The sequence below is a fragment of the Apus apus genome, chromosome 1 (assembly GCF_020740795.1).
Source record: "Apus apus isolate bApuApu2 chromosome 1, bApuApu2.pri.cur, whole genome shotgun sequence".
NCBI lineage: Eukaryota > Metazoa > Chordata > Aves > Apodiformes > Apodidae > Apus > Apus apus.
This window is the reverse complement of record NC_067282.1, coordinates 21,665,321-21,683,049: the sequence shown is the minus strand read 5'-3', so window position 1 is coordinate 21,683,049 and position 17,729 is coordinate 21,665,321. Positions and strand designations below refer to the sequence as shown.

Sequence of the window (17,729 nt, the reverse complement as noted above, 5' to 3'; positions counted from 1 at the left end):
GAACCTCTTCTTGCTTCTCTGCCATGAGCTGAAGCCATGGGAATTCTCTATCTAAGCTGCTCTGAGAAAATAGAAATTCAAGCAGACTCTGGGGGAGAGACCAGCCTACCCTGGCTCCAAGCACAACGATCATACCAGTTGTTTTGCCATCTCTTTCACCCCCCCAATCTTTTCATCATCAGCTTCCACCACAAACAAGCCCGTAATTTCCTCTTCCACCCCTCAGGGTTTCTGCTTAATACCTCTTTAATTTGCAGGCAGAAGCAGCAGCAGAATGTCATTTACTTCCCTGGCCCCAGGCTCTGAGGTGAGCCTGTGTCGTAGTGCTTCAGCTGAGATGATGAGTGAAGAAAGGAGGAATAAAAGATCAAGGCTTTGGTAGTTAATGGGGTTTGTGGACAGATGATGCTCAAGATGTCCAGCATGCCAAGAAGGGTTGGCCCTGTTCTGTCTTGTAACAGCAACCGGATTCAAACTTTCTCTATATAACATGGGTGAAAATTCAGGTTTGGAAACTCTCTGTTGCAAAGCCAGACAATACAAGGCTATGGAAACATTTTCTCTTGCTCCTTTTGCAGCAATAGCTGTATAGAGGAACCATGCAGCATGAACTCATTTAGCCATAATTACTCAATAAGCAACAAGTGCCAGGCTTAGTTTTGTACACACTACTTCTCTGGTGGGCTTTGGCTGGCATCCACAATGCAGAACACAGACTGCACCACTGGAGGGCTCACAAACTATTTAAAGAGATGCTATCTTATCCTTATGTCTAATTTATAAGCTAAAAGATTTATGCAGAGACATATTGTCTCTAAAATATTCCATTCTGTTGCAAAGTCAAGTCTTACTTTCTTTGTCTTAATCAAGTAAACATACCAATGACTGCTCTCTGGCACTAAGGCCTGTGTTCGTAATATTAATCTCCCTTGCCCTCCAAGACACTGGTTGCATGGAAGTTGCCTGTTGGGAACAATCCTCTGCCTGTGCTGAAGGAGTATATGGGACAGTGAAAGTTGGTCAAAACCAAAACAGTGCTGGGGAAAAGTATTCAGTTTAAATAAATGAATTTTGGTGCTGAAGAATGTTCTCTAGAGTCATTTAATATGCAAGAAAAGGCATAATCTATAACCACATTGGTCAATAACTGCAGTCATACTGTGTAACTGTATGTGCCATCTCCAGTGTAACAAAATAATCACATCATAGGCTGGAGGAGTAAAATTCAGATAGAATGCAGTTTTTTATTGAAAACTAAGACCTGATAATGTCAGGACAAATTATAGTTTGATATTACAAACATTTTCCAAACCATTGGACTAATTGTGGGAGGAATAATTGACATGAATTTTTCAGATTCATAAATGCTCTGGTTTTGATGTAGTAGGATAAAGACACATGCCCTACAGTCAGGGATTGAAAGCTTCATTCTCCTTCACTGTGCTCTTTAGGTCACTGTTACTACCTGGATAAACTTGCTATGAGGTAATGCCAACTAATGTAAAAAAGGCTAATCTTGTGGAAAGTCTGGGATGGCAGAAACAAGTGTTTAGCAACCCACATTAGCCTTCTGGCAGATGTGATGGGACTTCCTTCTATTCTGAGTTAGTGCTGATAAAACAGCTGCAGGAATCCTACCTCTGGGCCCTGTGTCCACACTTTAGGAAATTATGTTTAAAAACTGGAAGGAATTCAAAGAGAATGACAAAGTATAGAGAGGGCTGGACCTACACTTTATAATTAGGAATTTGTAAAGGTCAGCAAAACAGGATGATTTTTTTAAGAGTTGTAATTATCTATCAGGTATTACTGAGCTTCTTTCATCTCACAGCAAAGCCGAAAAGGCAGGTTAGAAAGAAGCTGACTGCTGAGACATCTTAGCAGGGCAGAGGTGCTCTTAACATCATTTGCCGTCTTGAATTTGCATAGGCCAGTTTTCTAAGACAAGTAAGCCAAAATCAAACAACTGGACTCCACTGTGTTTGTTTGAATAGCAGGAAAAGTAATTGATTCTTCCCACTAAGGAATGTTTTGGGAAACCAGAAGATCTGTATTATTTAGGGGTTCAGCAAGGAGTTTGGGGATAGCCATGAAGTCTCTAAGTAAGATACATAAAAGCAGTGCAAATATTCAGCCACTGTTTATGTAGAAATTTAGATAGCTGGTCCTTATTTATGACTGACCCACCCTCTGTGCTTGTGTCTGGACTCCAGCAATCAGGCAGACTTAAAAGAATGTATTAATTCCACGAAAATAGTTTTGAAGGTTTTTAGGAAAGCCAATTCCAAACAACCGGATTCCACGGCCACACAATTTCCTTTCGTCACTGTCCCAGCTCTGTCTGTAACTCCAGCCAACATGTGGTTTACAGAAGAAGTAAAATGGAGACAGAAAGACAGAAATTTAAGCTAATGAGCTGTATGTGAGAACACATCCCCCTTCTGAACTCCATGTGCCTGCCTCATGTCTCAGCGCCATATCAGGAGGATGTCTCAGTTGTTTCTGCACGACTTTCTTCTGTCACTTTCTACCCAAGCATTAGACCATGGTTTCCACCACCGTGAGGGCTTAAGTCTTATAGTCACAATGATTTTTTATTTTTCTAAAGGCCCATCGGGTCTTGTTATTCCTCGACCTTCCAAGATCTCATCTTGCACATCATATCACTATGTGAAAGTGCTTAGTGTGCTGAACCCTCTGAAGTGATACAATATAACATAAAGAAACCAAACATATTATTATTTAATAATAAAAATTTTAAGTCCAAGAAGAGGAAATATTCCAAAAGAGAATGAGTAAACCTCTCTTTTGTCCCTGTCTTTTCTCAGCTGACACTTTAGAAAATGAAAGATAAATAAAATTTATTTAGTGCCAAAAGGAACTGTTTTTTTTTCCAGTATTATCCAAGTGCCTGAGGCATTCCTCATATATTCCCTTTGCAGCCTCACTGCCCTACAGGCTGCTCAACTCCTCAGGTGAACCACTTTGTGTCACATTTCATGTTTTGTAGCTTATCATTACATGAGCAGCAAGAGATGAATCAACCTGAAAGATGCATTAAAAGATTTTTTTGTTATGATGGCTCTGATAATAGTAAGGGTCTCACAAGGAGCTTGTTTTCTGTTATTCTTCCACAGTTTTCAAAGCTGCATAGGGTGGTATCTCCTTTAATTAACCCCAGTGGTGCTCACCGCTCAATCATAGGACTGTCAACAGTGACTTAAGGAGAAGGGAAGCTTTGATTGAGTTCCTGATCCAAGAAGAGCTAAACCTATTCTTTTTTTCACAGACTGCTAGCACTCTCGTTGTAGCTGAAGCCAAATCTTCTGGAATCTACAGCTGTGTGGCATCCAATAAGGTGGGAAAAGCCGAAAGAAATGTCAGCTTTATTGTAACAGGTAAGATTAGTTCCCACTAGAGCCAAACTTGTTTCCTGGTCCTGGGATTATAACTGTTAGACTGTTGTGGCTGTTTCGTATATCACAGTTTGAGACTTGTTTAATGTATGTACCTGTAATCTCACACTGTGCTTTTGGGTGATCCTGGAAGGGCTTTTCACAGCAGCTGGTCTGGATTTCTAAGAAGGACACCAGATTTGGTGAATGACCAAACGACTTGAATGACTGTCAAGTATCCCACCACGACACAAATTGCTCACAAATACAGCAACCTGTAATTCCCCCTTTTAAATCACCTACATTCTGCAATCATTCCATACATGAAACTTCCCTGTATTCTCATACACTAGTAAGCCAGTTTTGTGTGTGACACTGACAGTGTCTACAACTTCATCCTTCTGAAGGTCTCACAGCCCAGAGCAGTGCCAGCATCCATAGGCAGCATGGTGCCTAAGAAGGGATACCTGGGGTGCCTGGGCAGCCTCTCACAGCTCTCAGGGATTATAGCAAATAGTAGGTAGAAAAGTGGCAGGGTGTAAATTACAGAATTTTGCTCCCTAGTGTATATACTACAGAATTTTGTTTCCTCTTTTGAGAAAGACAACCTCAGATGTCACTTGGGCCATGGCACTGAGAAAACTCATTGTGTTAACTGCACATCCAAGTATGTTCCCAGTTATTTTTCCATTACTAGGTGTGTGCAAGTGTTGACAGGTTCAGAAACAAATTATTAAATATTCGATTTCAGGAATTACTGAAAAATACACAACAAATTTTTGAGAGTAACTACTGCATGATTCAGCAGCATAAAGCCTGCAGATGCCATAACAAAAGACGTATTTTATTTTGTTAACAAAGTGCACAGAGCACTGATGACAACTTTCAGTGTAGGTCATTAAAGACATGCAATTCATTCAGAAGTAGAAGAAAAGACAAAAAGATTAAAATATTCTGATACTTTGATTCCAAAACCATTCTCTTGAAGCTGAAAGGGAAAAATAATTCTAATGTATCACCTTTAACTTTAGTTGTTTCTCTTACCTGGTTTTGTTGTCAGTCTTTCCTCATTCTGATGAGTGATTTTAGTGAAAGTCATTCTGTTATTATATTGAGGGATATCAAAAGAAAGTAGACACACACTCACTAGATTTGGTTGAAAAAAGAAAGGAAATTTCTTTGGAAACTGTCCTCCCTCCTGATTTTGTAGACCAAAGTTTGTATTTTTTCAATATTCTGACTATCTCCAGTAATACACTTCTACATGTAGAAAGTGCCAATTATCTATAAATACAGAAAACTGGTAACAAATGTGAAAAATAGCTATTGAAGCATAAACAGACAAGTGACATATAGGCTGGTTGTTAAAATACAGAAACAGGAACATCTTCATGTTCTATTAATGGATGTGACAAGAAGACTTGCCACCTTGAAGATGATTGCTGTCACCACTCCCAAATCACAGTTTTGCTTTTGTCCCTATCCTTACATTGTGTCTGTTTGGACAGTAAACTAAACAGTGTCACACAGTTCTCCATAAATTAACATGCCAATGGAGCTCTGTTCCCATCTTTGTATGAAGTCTTCATGTGTAACTTTGAGCAGTCACTGAGAGTCACTTACTGTAGCTGTTGCTCTTTTAATGTGCAAGATGCTGAATCTGGCCGTCTCTAGCTCTTACTCTTCATCCTTCAAAATGTAATCATGGATGATCCTGAAACCAAATTAAGCTGGAGTTTGATGAGCCCCATTGGCTGTACCCAAATCTCCTTTCCAAAGTTTTGATGGTGGTTTTGTATACTTCAGTGCTGTGACATGAAGGAGTTAGTTTCCCTACTTAGATGTCACATTCTTAGATCTTGACCAGGGGTAGAAGGAAATCCTTCTCCTTGATACCAAAGCTTTCAGGAGAACATGCAGAATATTATTACTTTCCTTTGAAGACTCTTGTATTGGCAGGTGTTCAGAAGGAGGAGTGGCTGCTTTAATATGGCTGGGAAATTCTTAGTATCTTGACTGGTGACAAACTTTCTGTATAGGGTGGCGAAGTTGAAATGTATTTGTCCTTTGAGTTCCTGGAGCTGAGCACCTCACTTGTGTGATGTGGAAAGTGCTGATCATTCACTGATGCTCAGTGGCACTGAAGGCAGTTTCTTTAAACAACACTGCTGTTTTGTCCTTAGAAAAATCAAGTTAGACTCATTCTTCTGGTTTGCACAAATAGTGTATCTGTTGGGCTCGTGTGGTGTAATCATAATTCTCCTCCATCAGGCTGAGACCAGACTGCTGTGGCTGAGTAACAGCCTGTGTTTTGTGTCAATGAAATAAACGTGTCCAGCATTTGCTGAAAAACACACAGGGATTAAAAAAAATGAGAGCCCTAAATGCTGATGGATGTGAACAGGACACTGCAAAGTATTTCCTTCTGATGAATCCAAATCAAATACTTCAAGTCTTGTGTGACAGCTTGGGGCTAGTTTATCTTATGTTGTTGGGTCTGCTGGCGCCATAAGAAGCCAGCCTGAACCATGCTAAAGTAAGTGTAAGAGACGTGTCTAAGCAGAAGATGATCCCTTGTAGGAAGAGGAGCTGCTGCCCTCTGTAAAAGGGACAAGCCAGAAAGGACTCCAAAGAGCAGGTGGAGACAAAGCCTGTCCTGAACAGGAAGAATCTCTTTCCTTATAGGCAATCTCCTTTGAGTCTTGTCCTGGGAATTAGAAAACGTTCTCCAGTGAAGCAGCTGTGATGCTGTGAGGAGTCTCTTTCCTATTGGCAGAAGTGTTTGGAAGGTGGTGGGAAGACAGAGCTTGTCCCAGCAACCCTTGTTTGACAATGACACATTCCACCCCTTCAAGGAAACGTAGATCTGAGGAGATAAGTGCAAGAAGGTATAGCAGAAAGGACTCAGTAAGAACAAGCTATTTCCTAAGTTATTGTAAATCTCATGATTTCTGGGCTTGAAGTGCAGCTTGTGTATGTGTTTCTGGGAGGTTTGAGAGTGGTATAATTTATATCCTGTGCTTAACGGTGTAGGACATGAAGTCCATGGGCTCTGCTGTTGTTTTGCTTTCCTATGGCCTCTGTCAAATGGACATTTTTGGGGTGTTGTCACACTGACATACTTCTAAAAGCAAATTTTGTTTAGGGCACAAAAGTAGCAGTGAGTCTTATATAAAAGCAATGTGGAAAGGTGATTTCTGAAAGTTCTCCTGCTTGCTGGTACAGAAACAGTCTCTGTAACAACACCTTAATGCCACATTTAACTGTGGTACTCTCCTTCTCTCCAGCCTGCCCCTTTCCCTACATTTTGGGTTGTTTTGCTGGCACACAGCAGGCCAATGGGTGTGTTTGCAATTACAGAGGGTGAAACAGGAACAGCTCTGCCTTATCTCCCTGGTTTCCCAATGTCACTAAGCGCATTTTATTTTGAGATTCCTGATGGTGCTTGGCAAAGATAAACAAAATCTTCCATCAGGAAACCTGGGAGCTATTTCCACAGGAAGCTTCAAATCACTAAAGTAAATAAAACCCTTTTACATTATTCCCAGCCACGTTATTTAGCTAGCCTGAATCTGTAACAATTGGTGAGAAGTGTCATATATTAGGGGCTTGTAGCCTTTCAACAAATTATTCTCTTGGAATCCTGTGAAATTTGTTTTTTGTCCCTGGTTTTATTCAGAAAATGGTCTTTATTCACAGAAGACACATGGAGGAGCTTGAGACCTGAGAACATGGAACTAGTTGCAATTATATTACTCTGTTGGCACACTATCCTTTTATGCTAAAAATAGTGAGTATGCCTCGCTCCCAGGGGATCTTTAGTTTCATCTTAAGAGTTTTGCTTGGCTCGTCCTAGCACTTGCTGAGCACTGGCATCTGCAAAAGTCAAAAATTTGCAGTCTTTCAGACCCATACACGTACCCCTGGCCTTTCTAACATATATCAGAACAATTTGAAATGTACTGCGAGTAAGACGCAGCAATTTCTTTCATCCAAATACTTACCTGTGATCAAGACTTTGGACCTTTGATTGGATTTAAGTGTCTGAATTCAATGCTTTTTGACAAAATCAAGCATATGGTTCACTTCATCTAACTTAAGCCTTAAAGTTAGGTAGCTAAACCTGAGCTGGTCATGTAAGGTCTCTTCCTAACTGAACATGAGGGTTGGGATCTCTGGAATTGAATTCATCTTAGAGCAATGGGTTCCATCACCCTTAGAGGTGCCTGTGGCACTCCATGGGCTGTAAACTTTTGCCCGTATATGAAACAACTATATTCAAATACATGTCTACAGTTAGATGGCTTAGGCTGAATATGCTGTAACCCCTGATAAGAAAGGTTTCATCTTAGTAATAATTCCAGTCGACATGGTCTTAACTGAGACTGGGATCTGGCACCATGTGCCCTTATGTAGCAAAAAAGGATGCTGATGATAGTCACTGATAGATGAGTCCATTGAATTTGAAGTTCTTATAGTTTTTCTTGCTGGAGAGAGGAAAAAAGGGGATCCTGATGACTTATAAGAGGAATGTGTTAACACACAGGCTTTAATATCCAGTCTAATATGTTAGTTTTGCTACCTCCTTTAGGCTTGTCTTTGGACTACATGCCCAAAGTACAGCTGGTAACAGGCACACACTTTGCTCTCATTGCAAGGGCACAGTGAGTTCAACCAAGAGAAATCAGGCCTCTCCCTGGCAGGCATCAGAGGAAATTTTAATACAGTACTTGTAAGAGCTCTTTTACCCTGTGTTTAGCACTCAGGTCTATGTGTTGAGAGGATATTACGGAGAGCAACTGATGCCAGACCTTCAACAGGCAGAACTTTGAAGGGCAGTGGTGAGCAGGTCATGTTCATGATTCCTCTGGGGAGGCAAGGTAGCTCAGTCTGTATTGTGGGAGTTTAGGGAGAAGCTTTCTGATTAATTGGTCAATCAATGAAAGAGGTGACTGAAAGAAGGTGTGGGATATTATTCACTGGAGATCTACACTTTATGTGTCCCTGCTGCTGTGACGTAAAGCCCAAAGCGTCATTGGTGAGCATGGAACTGAATGAAAACTGGCATTCTCTAAGAGACAAGAAAAGAAGGCATAATTCTCCCTTACAAAAGATGAAACTTACTAAATTTGTTATGATTTTGAGTCAAGTTCACAGCCAAGTGTTGTAGCAATTAGCAGTGAAAGAACAATTGAAAATGGCCAAAGTCAATGTCACTTGACTGAGAAGAAGGAAATGACTTTATCAGAATATTGGCTACAAATAAACCAAGAGAGCTTGCATTCTAGGAGTAAAACTTGGAAGTGCTTTCTCTCAGGAATTCGCTTCTACTTTCACTGAGGTCAGTGGTGTAACTCTCACTTGCTGGAGGGATGAGCCCTAGGTGGATGTGGCCGGGAGGCTGTTGACACTGCTGCGGGTCTGGGCTGCTCCCCAGGTGGAGGAAGCTGCTGTACTATTACAGGGTACTGCAAACATTACACTTTCAAGTACGACTTTTTACCTCGGTGGCTAAAATTATTCCTGCCTGAACTATCTGCTATGAAAAAGCCTTGTGAAAACTTAAGTCATATTTATATTTAGTAAACGGTTAGTGCGATGATCCTTGATTTCTCTCAGATGGAAATATTATTCGACCATGTTTAATGCCAAGCAGCCTGAAGAGAGTGATCTTCATGCTACTGCTGTTGGCACAGTTGGCCACTCAGGCCAGCGGGTGCTGTTTCTACTTTCCTTTTGGGTGACTGACGTGCTTTAAATGCATGGAAGGTACATTACTCTGTTCCAAGGGAAATTTCAGGCATGTAATCACTGATTCAGTAATTTCTCAGGATTTGAAGCATATTTAAGGAATAGACATAGTTTGTCTGAATACTCATGAATAGCAAGAAAAAAATATAACCGAGCATGATGAGCTGCAGTATTTTTCTACTGTCCTCCTGAGATTCATTTTCTATCAAGCAGTTCACAAGCTGGAGCCGAGATCAGAATTTTCCTCCTGTTTCTTAGTCCCACTGTGCTGTCTTTAAATAATTCTGCTTTTGGTACCTTGCCCCAGCCTGTCTTAACTTGGCGTAACGGTTATACAAGCTCATTACTTCCAAGAGTGATTTCAGTTTACACCAACTGATGTCTGAGCCCAAGTGTCTTGTTACTCCAAGACAAATTATAAGAATAGTTGGAGACTAGTATATGAAAGGCAAGATTAGAGACTTCAGCAGGAAGACAACAACATCGATTAGTTCAAAGACTTCCTGATAAAGGGGAAAATATATGCCATGTTAATTTTGGCTCATTCATTTCATATAGACTAAAAAGTGTTCTTGATTTTTGACAGATGTACCGAGTGGATTCCATATTAGTTTGGAAAAAATGCCCATTGAAGGAGAAAATTTAGTATTGTCCTGTTCGGCCAACAAATTCCTGTACAAAGACATTACTTGGATTTTACCGAGGACAGTCAACAATCAGACAAAAGCAAGAAGATCTCACAACAAGGAGTACTCCATCACCCGCACTCTGACCATCAAGAACGTTTCCCTGGCACACTCAGGCACCTATGCCTGCCGAGCAAGGAACGTGTACACGGGGAAAGAAGTTCTTCAAAAGAAAGACGTTACAATCAGAGGTGAGCACTGCAACAAAAAGGCTGTTTACTCTCGGATCCTCAAATATAAAAGCACAAGGAATGATTGTACAACACAAAGCAATGTAAAACATTAAAGGACTCATTAAACAGTAACAGGTGTCTCATACCATCGTGATTTTTTTATTGCTGTTGCTACCTTTCAGGCCCTGAGGTGGTGCACATTCCCCCATGGGTTGGACGTAGGAGGAATAGCAAACAAAATCGTAATGCGTGAGCTTCCAGTTGAGTTCAGACGGGTGTTTGCTGCTTTGACAAGGCACGTGGAAGCTGGGGTTTGGAAGATCCCCTGAGCTACAATTTGCATGTTGTTATTTTTTCTCTTGCTGTCTCCTACTGAGCGATAAGGAAAACTTTGGATCAGTCTTTTCTTCCACTTTGATATCGGCCTCGTCAAAAGTGTCAAAGCTGAATAAACTGATTAACTTTAAAAACTGCTGTTTTCAGTCAACAATGGACATTTAATAAGTTAATTTTAATGTGCGGAATGAGCACGATTCGGTTTGAGATTGACTGGACTATATATTTTTTATTTTAATCTGATCTTGATGGACTTATAAATATTACCTGCTGAGCAAGTTCTAATGCTTATTTATTTGAAATTATTTTCTACACTAAAGTACATTAATCTTAAGAAGTATCTTCTGAAGGAAGTATGCAGGGAAGAAATAAAAATGTTGATATAATGCACAGACCTATCATATCATTTATAATAATGATGATTTTTAAACTGAAACGTGAACCATGTTTCTCCAAATAAATCCGGGTAGACTTCCAGTTGCTGTGTTGGTCAATTTTTAAAGTCAGTTCTGCACTAATGTAAAAAGCTACTGATAAAAGTGTGACTATTGCTTCTGGCCTGAAGATACAGGAATCTGTAATGTTGTAATTATTTTATTAAATGAAAAATATGACACTAACACGACTGACAAGGTTGCAGCCAGCACAGTGAGTTCTTTAAGATGTTTTTAAAAATACAAATTCAAAATGGAAAACGTTAAAAATATTCATTTCTTTTGGTATGCAAATGACAATTGGATTTATTATGGGGATTAGGAACCAGCCGAACTGCTGAAGGATAATTAAGGGCAACCTAAAGCTTCCTTGTGAGCATTTTCCCTTTGTTTTCCTTCGTCATGATTTTGCTATGAGATGTTTCTGTGTATTATAAATTCTGTATAAGGAAGAAGTTACTATTTTTAATAGATCTGATAACTTTATTTTTTTACAATACATAGCTTTTATTATTTTTGGTTACATTTATGATTGATCATTTATATAACATTTACATAAGCCATAACAAAACAGACTGTAGTGACCAAAATAGCTACAGTGAAGGAACAAAGTGGCTGTGCTGTTAAAATAGAGGGTGACAACATGACAGTTTCTTGCGCTTGGGAACTCAGCAGACTATTTCCTCCTTTAGGTGTCGAGACTGTGTCCCACGGCTAAACTTGTCTTTCACGTGGGAATTGCTTTTGTCAAGTGTGAAAGGGTAAACAATAGCATTTCCCCATAATGCCAGTTTCACAGAGCCTAAAATGCTTAGAAAACAATTGATAACCTGGAAGTTGTCAGAGTAAAGAAAAGAATAATCATTTATATCTTGAAATGTCACCTATAGCCTGCTTCTATACAGTAGCTTCTTTGTTCATTATTAATGTGATGGCTTCCAGAAACAATGTGCTCTTGCAAAGGGGCCTGGGTCTCTTTTTTCTAAAATATGCCTAAAAAGCAAGCGAAATAATTGGTGACTGCTTAAAAACAGAGCAAATACACTCTTCAGTATTTGCAAATCTTCAAAATAATTATAATATAGAATCTCCTTTTTTATATGAGACTACTTTGTGAGAAGACATTTGATGGCAAGGTGGGCAGTGATGACAGGATGGTATGAATTTTCCACGGCCTTGGGAGCTGGTGTGTGCTGGTAGCAGCCAGTTGCGAGGCAAAATGAGTGGGGGTCCAAAAAAAGGAGATGTGGCAATTAGACTGTTCCTCTGTGAAATTGTTGTTGAATTGTGATGATGTGCATCACTGCTGAGTGGTTGTCCTGCCAGCCTGGTCTTGACCAGTGCTCGAAGGGCCACGCTGTGCAAGGATGTTGTAGCCATCCCAGTGTGGCTGCCCATGTTGAGGGACACAGAGAAACCTCACTGGAAACGTTTGAGGAAAGCAGTTCTGGGTGGCCAGATAAAAACTACTGATGTCGCTTTTGATGTCCTCAGATGACTGGAGAATCTCATCGGTTTGGAGAGTTTCTCTGCCTTCTGTTGTGTAATATATTATTTAGGGAGAAAGGTGTGAATTATATTTCCTGGGGTTTTTAAGTGTTAAAATTAAAGCTTGTATTTATATTTTTGTACTGATTAATAAAAATACGGGAACAGACATCATAATCATAACAAAGGGCAAAAATGGATGAAATGCAAAAGTATACCCCAAAATGAACAAATTTCAACATTCCCCCACTCCTGTTGACCATTTTTTGCTTTTGGAAATGCGGATTGTCTCTCCTTACTGCCCTGGGTTCGCTGAGTGTTCTTACACCAGCATCCCTTTCTCCCCCCTGTGGCCTGCCCTGTTGCTCACCTGGGCCAAACTCTGCCTACAATGAAGTTCCTTGGGGGCACTGAGAGCAGAGTTTGGCCCACCAGGGCAGGGTTTGTGGGCAGGCAGGAGGGATGGGGACAAGTCTGGGGGGTGCCCTGGGTGCAGAGCCCTGCACACTGCATGCTGGCGGCCAGGGTAGCCCCTCGGCTTCAGGGCAAGCAGAGCCAGGTGTTGGAAACCTCCCCCCTTGGCTTCACTGCAAAAATGAACAGGAGAAAACAGGTGGTTTGCAGAAAAGAATAATCCTCAGGTTGATCAAATCCTTGAAAAAACATCTAATTGCAGCAGAGAAATTATTGAAAGCATGTGAATGGTGACTGGATCTAAGTTTTGAGCAAAAAAGTTTTTCTTAATATGAAAACCCATTTTTAGTGTATGGCTATAAACAAATTAAAATTAATCACAAATAACTCACAGAACGTGTGTTTTGCCTTTGTTGTGTCATCTTGTCCGCCTTTATTTTGGATGTCTGGGCTGGGGTGTCTGGTAAATGTTAAATGGGAAGCTCTTCTGAGCATGTGAACAGGCGGTGCCTGTCCATAGACAGGCTGTTGTGAAAAACTGTGCAAAAACTGAAGCAAGGTATCAATGGGAAGAGGGCAATCTTCTTGACTGCAAGGCAAATATTGTTGACCGTGACATTGTGTAGGTATTTGATGAAGAATTTACTTCACAGCTTCTCTTGTGAGCTCTTGTTACTGTTTGTGAGGAGGGAACAAATTGTCTACTATACTGTAAACAAAAAATGGAATTGCCTGTGGAGATTACAGACTTGTAGCTCAGAGAAATCCTGGTCTTTGCTGGGTCGTGACTATGTTGGAATTAATTTCAAGGAGGGGAGAGCACAGCAAAGATAGCCCACTTAACTTTTACAACTGCAGGCTCCACGCACACTGGCTAATCTGGTGGCACCCAGGTGCTGTATTTTTCTGGGGAATTTTTATTTACGGCTGGTAACAGAATGATTGTGAAAGTGGAAATGTCTGATAGTCAGTTTTTCTGAATGCATGGAGAATAGTTTTCCAAACACAGAATGTCATAAATTCAGCTGATATTAATCTTAAACTTGGTGTACTGGTTGCAGTCTACTATACTGTCTATTGCAGTTTAAAGAAAATATTTGCAAAGCGTTGGTTTCTACTTGATTTTTGGTTTATTACGTTTTGTAATGTGTGTCGTACCATGTTAGTAACTGCTGATTGTGGCAGTGTGCTTGAAGGAAAAGACTGCAAATAATCAGTTCTTGCAAGACTGGGGAGTTTGGGGGAATTGGCCAAGCAGTTGCATCTGTGAGATTTTTCAGGAGCTTCCTGGGTTCTCCATCACTGCTTTAAAGGGAGCAAAATGCCAAAAAGGATGATACGAGAGTTGCGTATGTGACAGAAAGATGTTGTTGTTAAATGTGCATATACATTGCAGATATCGTGATCTTCATCAGAACAGCCTTCAGCTCTGTATGAAGTGGGGAAAGGAATGCCTAAGGGTTGGAATGAGCAAGATTTGCTGTTTTGCTTCTTTCAGGGCTGACTTTAAGATAATGTTTACTGAGTGTTTTTGAAGTGCTCTTCTGTGAGCCCCTTGAAGCAGAAGCAGAACAGATGAGATGCGCCTCCAATACTCATCGTCACTGACTGTCATGGAAATGTGTTTTTTATATTCCGTTCGTATGAGCGTCGATAGATGAAACAGGAGCAGTGTTGCTCTGCTGTGTGGGCTACTAAGCACTCAGCTTTGGCCCCTGCCATCAGGTTTTCCAGCATCTGTGGCTGCCAGAGAACATGAGCGCATTTCTCACCGACACGGTTTTGGCAGGCGAGCTGCAATGTGCATTGGACAAGCCTTGTTGTGTTCAGCCAAATATGTGAAACAGAAAAGTGGAAGAATTTATGAAGACTTTGGGACATGTAACACAATGTTTTTGTGCTTATGGTTTCTGGGTTTAGATGATGTATTTACTGAATATAATTTGTATCTGTACTTTTTAAAGTAAGTAAATGATAGAAGTTACATTCACGAATATCACGATGTGCAGAACTGCATGGTGCTACCAGTGATGCAGAGATGCTCTGCTACAAGTGTGTCCTGCTGTTAAAAACTTTGGTGTCAGAGTTTGTTTCTCCTGAGCTTTCATAGGAACTCGTTGCTTTCCATAAACAAATATGGTCAGCAATGGAACTGAGGAAATTTTTTTTTTAATGTCATCACTGGATTTTCATTGGTCATCGTAACCTGCTATTGCTGAGTCATGGGAGTACTCTGTACACACCAGGTGCTCCTAAGCCAACTGGAACCATAAATAAAATCCATGTGCTATAAACTTGCTAGAAGTAGCTGTTTACATGGGTAAAGTGCTGGTAGGGAAGATAATGAAACCCACCCCCCCAGTTACAAGAATGTAAAACAGAGGTGTTGTTTTGTCTTGTAGCTCAAGAGGCACCAGCCCTGCTGAGGCACCTCACGGATCAGACAGTGAACACCAGTCACTCAGCCATGTTGGAGTGCCAGGTTCATGGCATCCCCGAGCCCCAGATATCCTGGTTTAAAAACCATGAGGAAGTACAGCAAGAATCAGGTGAGAGCTCTCTTTACTCACTTACCTTTTAGAGTCTTTTTATTTACTGCCTGCCTTAGGTAGCCATTTGCAGAGTCACAGGCACCAACCAGTACCCAGGTGGAAGGAAGGAGTTCCCGCCTGGCTGTTACAGGCAGGCAGGCAGCAACACAGGTGCTCTGGGTTGTTCCATCTCACTCCAAATCCTCAGCCAGGCTGGAGGTGTAGGCACAATGGGCCTCTCTGGAGTCAGTGTAATAAAAATACAGCTCTCAGTTTGCATCTTAGAGGCGTCATCTCCAGAGAAACATGTTTCTCTCCATTTACTATAGAGGGAGCCTAAGGATCAGGTGTCCTGGCCAGTGTATAGCCAGGCAGGAGGAAGCCAGGCTTGAGTGATGTGCCTAGGAGGACCAGTGGGGGTCTCTGGTCAGGCTTACAAAGTCTGTTCTAGGTTCACATCCTAGCTGCCAAACTAGTTCTGTATCTGGGGCCTCCAAAACTGAAATGCATCTGCCATCCACTGCGAAATCCAGGTCTCATGCAACAGAGAGGAACAGCTTCCCAGGTGGCATGCTGCACTTGCAGCAGAACTTTGGGAGATACTTACTGTTGTGTCAGGAATGTGGCTTCCAAAAATCAGCTAAGGTTACATGTCCAGCTCTGTTGGCATGACAATCATGGAAGATTTCCTTGGAAATTTCTGGTGGATATGAATGACGAGGGAAAAATCAAAACCTTTCTTATGGGATTTCTTCTACATTTAGATTAGAAACACACCATGAGCTAGTGCTACAGGCTCAGCAAGAATGTTTAAGGAGGTTTGGCCAGTAGGAAGTCTAGTCTTCAATAACAACATTTTAGAAAGTTTAAGGTTCTGTCCTGCGTCATTGGAAATTACAATAGCATGCATAAAGGCAACGGGGAAGATCCCTGAGGATTTCTCCAGGTGAGTTACAAACCTGTTCAGACTTGCAGCACAGAAACTAAACTTACTCTAGAGACAGATTTCATTAAGCTTTACAGTGACCACGTCATTGTCATGTGCATTATGAACACTGTCTTCTAAAATGAGTGTGATGTGTGTGACTTGGGTGTGATGTAACATACAGTTAGGAGCCAGGAAGATGTCTCTAGAGAGTAGGTCAGAGCACTTTAGTTAGCTACCTGAAATAGATGGTGGGAATACATTTTGATGGGACAATAGTTCTAATGGAGTCAAATGCACAAGTGTGTATTTGCACATTCCCTGGCTATATAGTGCCTTAAAAGCAGTCCTGAGGCCAAATCTGCTGCCTCACTTGCTGGAGTATTGCCCAGGCTGGCTTCTGGGTTGATCCATCTGGAATAAACAAGGTACTGAAAACTTCAGGTAACTCCTGTGGTTTAGGGTACACCTCATGAGACATCTTTTTGCACTAGCTGGAGTCCATCCAAGAAGGGCTACATCATTCCATGCCATGGGGTTAAGTAAGATTTGGAATGAGTCTGCTGCCCATAAGGCTGGTGTGGACACATTGAGCTGGGTCTTGGAAGTGCTCAAAGCTCAAGCTGCTTTTGGTGCAGACATATGCCTGTAAGTGCAGTGCTATGTAATCAGACCACCCCTTTTCCTAGAACTTGGAAACATGCTGACCTACTCACTTGGATGAAGATCTAGGTGTAGTGCTAATCAATATACACAATACCAAGTGCTTCCAGCATTCCCTTAGGCTGAGCTTTTTCACTGACACAGGTGCTTTGTAGACACTGATTTCCAAAAGACTCCCAAAACATCCAAGTACATTTGTCTTTCCTGCACATAACACTGTGCTGTGCAGTCTGCAGCTCAGATTTCTTCTGAGAAGAACTTGAAGCAGATATTATTACACAAGGGCCTGTTTTTGTTTATATCCTGGCTCCCTCTCATTGCAAATACTTCATTTCACAGGAATAATTTTAGGGCCCGGAAACCGAATGCTGTTTATTGAAAGAGTGAAAGAGGAGGACGAAGGACTTTACCAGTGCATAGCCACCAACTTAAAGGGGTCTGTGGAGAGTGCAGCGTATGTGACGGTACAAGGTAAAACATGATGTTAAATGGGAAGGGCCAGCTTGCCTGGGTGATGTTCTTCCTCAGGCTGGAAGGGTGGGGGCATGACTTGGGGCTCAGGCCGTAATCTCCGAAGGCAGCAATTTGAAGGAAGTCCTAGCAAGGGAAGTGTACCAGGTTGGAAAGGAAGCCTAGCAGGAAATGCTAACTCAGAGCATGTTTACACTGACCTAAAAAGAGGAATTGCTTCAATCCAACAAAGATCAGGTCAGTGTAGAAGAGAAACGTAAATTTAGTATCATCAAAACAAACAAAAAACAGAATACGGAACACTCTCCTACCCACTCATTTTCCCATTTCAGGTTAATTCCATAGAAATCAGAGGATACTTTCATTTGTTTATTTTCAATGTAAAGTGAACGTGCCAAATTGGATGAGAAAATGTTAGTGTAGTGATAGCTACAGATGGGTTTTTCAAAGGTACTTGTAGGA

The 17,729-nt window shown here is 41.2% G+C and overlaps 1 protein-coding gene across 2 annotated transcripts in view; it reads left to right on the top strand.

Moving 5' to 3' along the window:
- The window catches only part of FLT1 (fms related receptor tyrosine kinase 1), a 108,820-nt gene that overhangs the window by 57,760 nt on the left and 33,331 nt on the right, over positions 1-17,729 (top strand). The window contains exons 12-15 of one of the 2 annotated variants that reach the window (XM_051615622.1): positions 3,290-3,398; positions 9,733-10,023; positions 15,080-15,226; positions 17,136-17,267. In XM_051615622.1, coding sequence (XP_051471582.1) covers positions 3,290-3,398; positions 9,733-10,023; positions 15,080-15,226; positions 17,136-17,267 — 679 coding nt within the window. Of the gene's footprint in view, positions 1-3,289; positions 3,399-9,732; positions 10,024-10,187; positions 10,819-15,079; positions 15,227-17,135; positions 17,268-17,729 lie in introns of those variants that run through there. The other variant, XM_051615631.1, reaches the window with a different exon arrangement.